Genomic DNA, 3,045 nt, shown 5'->3' on the forward strand with positions numbered 1-3,045 from the left:
TGGTTACGCAGTTGACTACGACTCACACAGTCATCGGTTCGATTCATAGCAAAGTACAAAAAAATGTGTGTGATTCTACGCAGTCACCATTTTCCCGTGCTGTCGTCCGATTGCGTCATCCGGTTTCCAACTAGGTCCCACTCCACTGGGAGTGAAGACCGCACATGTCTCCTCTTGGAGAAGGGGGGTAGTGTCATGCATATAGTGATATATACATAGATAAATAGATCACATGATCTCCCTACTACCCACTTGTGATTAGCATTGTCAAAGACCTTGAGGTCGTTTCAATGAACAAATATATAAAAAAAAAAAAAAATAATAATATATTATATAGTATTGAGAAACGCTCAATCATTACAATTCTTATAGACTATAATTGTATAGACCAGGGATGGCCAACCCTAATGATCTTGCGGGCCACTTTTTAAATACATTACAATCCTGCGGGCCACATATAGGGTTGCCAAAAAAAAAAAAAAAGGTCATCAGCCAAAATATTATTATAATCACATATTTTTATATTTTTTTATTCAAAATTAGGCCACATATAAAATTATAAAAAAAAATTAAAATATATAAAAGTAATATTAAAAGCATTTAATACAAAAAAAATGGAGTAAAAATTACTATTTACTATTCCCCCTCCTCACTGTACTTTCCATTTTCGTCTACAATTTTTCTTTTCTTTGCACCACTCATATTTGAAATAAATAATAAAATAATAAAAAAAAGTACGTACTTAAATATTTTTCCACACTGAACACAAAAATAATTTTTTTTTTGTAAATATTTGATAAATGTCGCGGGCCGCAAAACTTACCAAGGCGGGCCGCGGGTTGGCCATCCCTGGTATAGACTCTTAAGAATTATGATTTTAAACCCAAAAAGAAGATATCAAATGGATATTTCTTTTATTACCTTTATGAAAGTCGTTATAACATCGGACTGATTTTAACGATTTTCCAAACACGCGGTGTACATTATATATACGCGTATACACATAATATTTTTACTGCGGTATACGAGTAAAAGAGTTATATATATTATTATTAATATATATATTTATATATAATATTTTATATAAATTGTATAATATTTAACGGGTAAAAACGCACGGCTGTCCCGCGGTCGCGGTCGGACCCGGGAAACGTCGTCGTCGTCCTCGGCGGCGGCGCTCGGGGATGCGCGCGAAATTGTCGAGCAGCGGGCCGGGGGGGTGGCGGTGGTGGCGGCGGCGGGCGCCCGGGCGAAAGAAAAAGCAACACTCGCACACACAGAGCTGGCATTCGCACGGCGGCGTAAAAACGGTCTGTTGCGCTCCTAGTTTTCCGTTTCCACCCCGTCGGCGACGCACGTACCCCGCGTGTTAGACATTATTATTGTTACATCGTCCGCGAACAATAATACGCCGCCGTTCGATCGGCTCTCGCTGACGAGTCGATAATAATAATATTATAATATAATAATAATTAGCCGCTTGAAAACGTGTTATTCGTCACGACGTCAACCGGCTACGAATTATAATAATTACGATCGATAACGACGACATTAATAATTAATAATCCCCCCCGTTTACTATAGTATAATATTATCATTTATTATTGAATAATATCAGTACGCGGACGCGATCGGCTCACGTCTCATACGCGCAGTGCTCGCGAGACTGCTGTCAGGTCTGTGAAGATCGTCCGCGCGCCTGTCGTGGTGTCAACAGGAAATAAATAATATTTCCAACGAAATATCCACACGGCGACTTCGGGCCGATAAAGCGATAACGACAATAATAATAATAATAATATTTTAAATATTATTATAACTCAATCATGCCAGCCATCGTAGCCAACGAGTTGCAAGACATGCAATTGCGGTCGGCCCACGTAACGGACGAGGTAAGCGATGCACCCGATCACACTTTATTATATTCTGCACACATCACTTATGCCATCACATAATATTTGATTATATATATATATATCGTTTTCGCCGAGATTCTCAGTATAGAAATAGCTGAATTCTCTTGTATATTATATGTTTTGTTCGTGTTTTTTGTTTGCAGTCTCTGGAGAGCACCCGTCGGATGATCGAACTCTGCGAAGGGGTACGTAATATAATACAATATACCGTGTAATATAGGTAGCTCTATGTGTATAAATAGGTACGTAACGTAATACGAAAATGTTTATTTTTGTAATTGTTTTTCCCCTCCGAGACCAAAGCACAACTCCCTTGTCAGCACAACCCCGATCCAATGTCGTATTTTTCAAACAGTGTAATACTATATTCGTCCGATTTTTTTGTTTACACCCGCGACACCGGAGCGACTTTTTTGCGTCGTCTGTAGGTACCTAGTAATGTTATGGGGTATTAAATTATTATTATTATTATTATTATTATTGTTACCGTGTTCTGATTTCGTCTCGCCGCACGCCCAATCACTGCGCTTAGCAAACGATAATCAATCGCCGACAAAATCTCATATTACCTACCTATATATAAAGCATACCTATATGGGCTATGACCAACATTATAATAATATGTAAATGTATATTTATCGACTTATCGTTAAAAACGCGTTTGCTCGACGCTGCCGTCTAACACGTGCGTTCCATTCATATAAATATTACGGGTAACGCGCGTATATTAAATTGAAAAAATGTATTAATTACACGGTTGACAGATTTTTTAATAGAAAAAAATTTAATTAAATTAACTATAGTCTGCAGATTCGGTTCGCGTTATAATTATGTTGTGCTTAAGTGATCCGAATAAAGTTATCCTTCACTATTATTTTATGTTTATGTATTATACCATTAATCTGGAAATTCAATTTACATAAATTCTTTTTCCAAACAATAACCTTCTGCGAAAACATTTTAACATAGTTACAAAATAATAATATTGGACTATAAACGTGTCAATTATCGTTAACTTTGACTTTAATAAATTGTGACAATATTTGTTATATTGAAGACGAACCTATGCATAGGCGTAATCTCGGGGGTGCAAAGGGGTGCACTTGCACCCCCTGGAATTTTTGAGGGG

At 37.2% G+C, this 3,045-nt stretch overlaps 1 protein-coding gene across 2 annotated transcripts in view; it reads left to right on the plus strand.

The window, feature by feature from the left end:
- The first annotated feature begins 1,267 nt into the window (after nucleotides 1-1,267).
- Nucleotides 1,268-3,045, plus strand: part of LOC100163973 (synaptosomal-associated protein 25-like) — a 20,489-nt gene continuing 18,711 nt past the window's right edge. The window contains exons 1-2 of one of the 2 annotated variants that reach the window (XM_008188795.3): nucleotides 1,268-1,892; nucleotides 2,060-2,101. In XM_008188795.3, coding sequence (XP_008187017.1) covers nucleotides 1,827-1,892; nucleotides 2,060-2,101 — 108 coding nt within the window. In that variant the 5' untranslated portion in view covers nucleotides 1,268-1,826. The remainder of the gene's footprint in view (nucleotides 1,893-2,059; nucleotides 2,102-3,045) is intronic. The other variant, XM_001943822.5, reaches the window with a different exon arrangement.

This window comes from Acyrthosiphon pisum, chromosome A3 (genome assembly GCF_005508785.2).
Source record: "Acyrthosiphon pisum isolate AL4f chromosome A3, pea_aphid_22Mar2018_4r6ur, whole genome shotgun sequence".
In the NCBI taxonomy this organism is placed as follows: Eukaryota; Metazoa; Arthropoda; class Insecta; order Hemiptera; family Aphididae; genus Acyrthosiphon; species Acyrthosiphon pisum.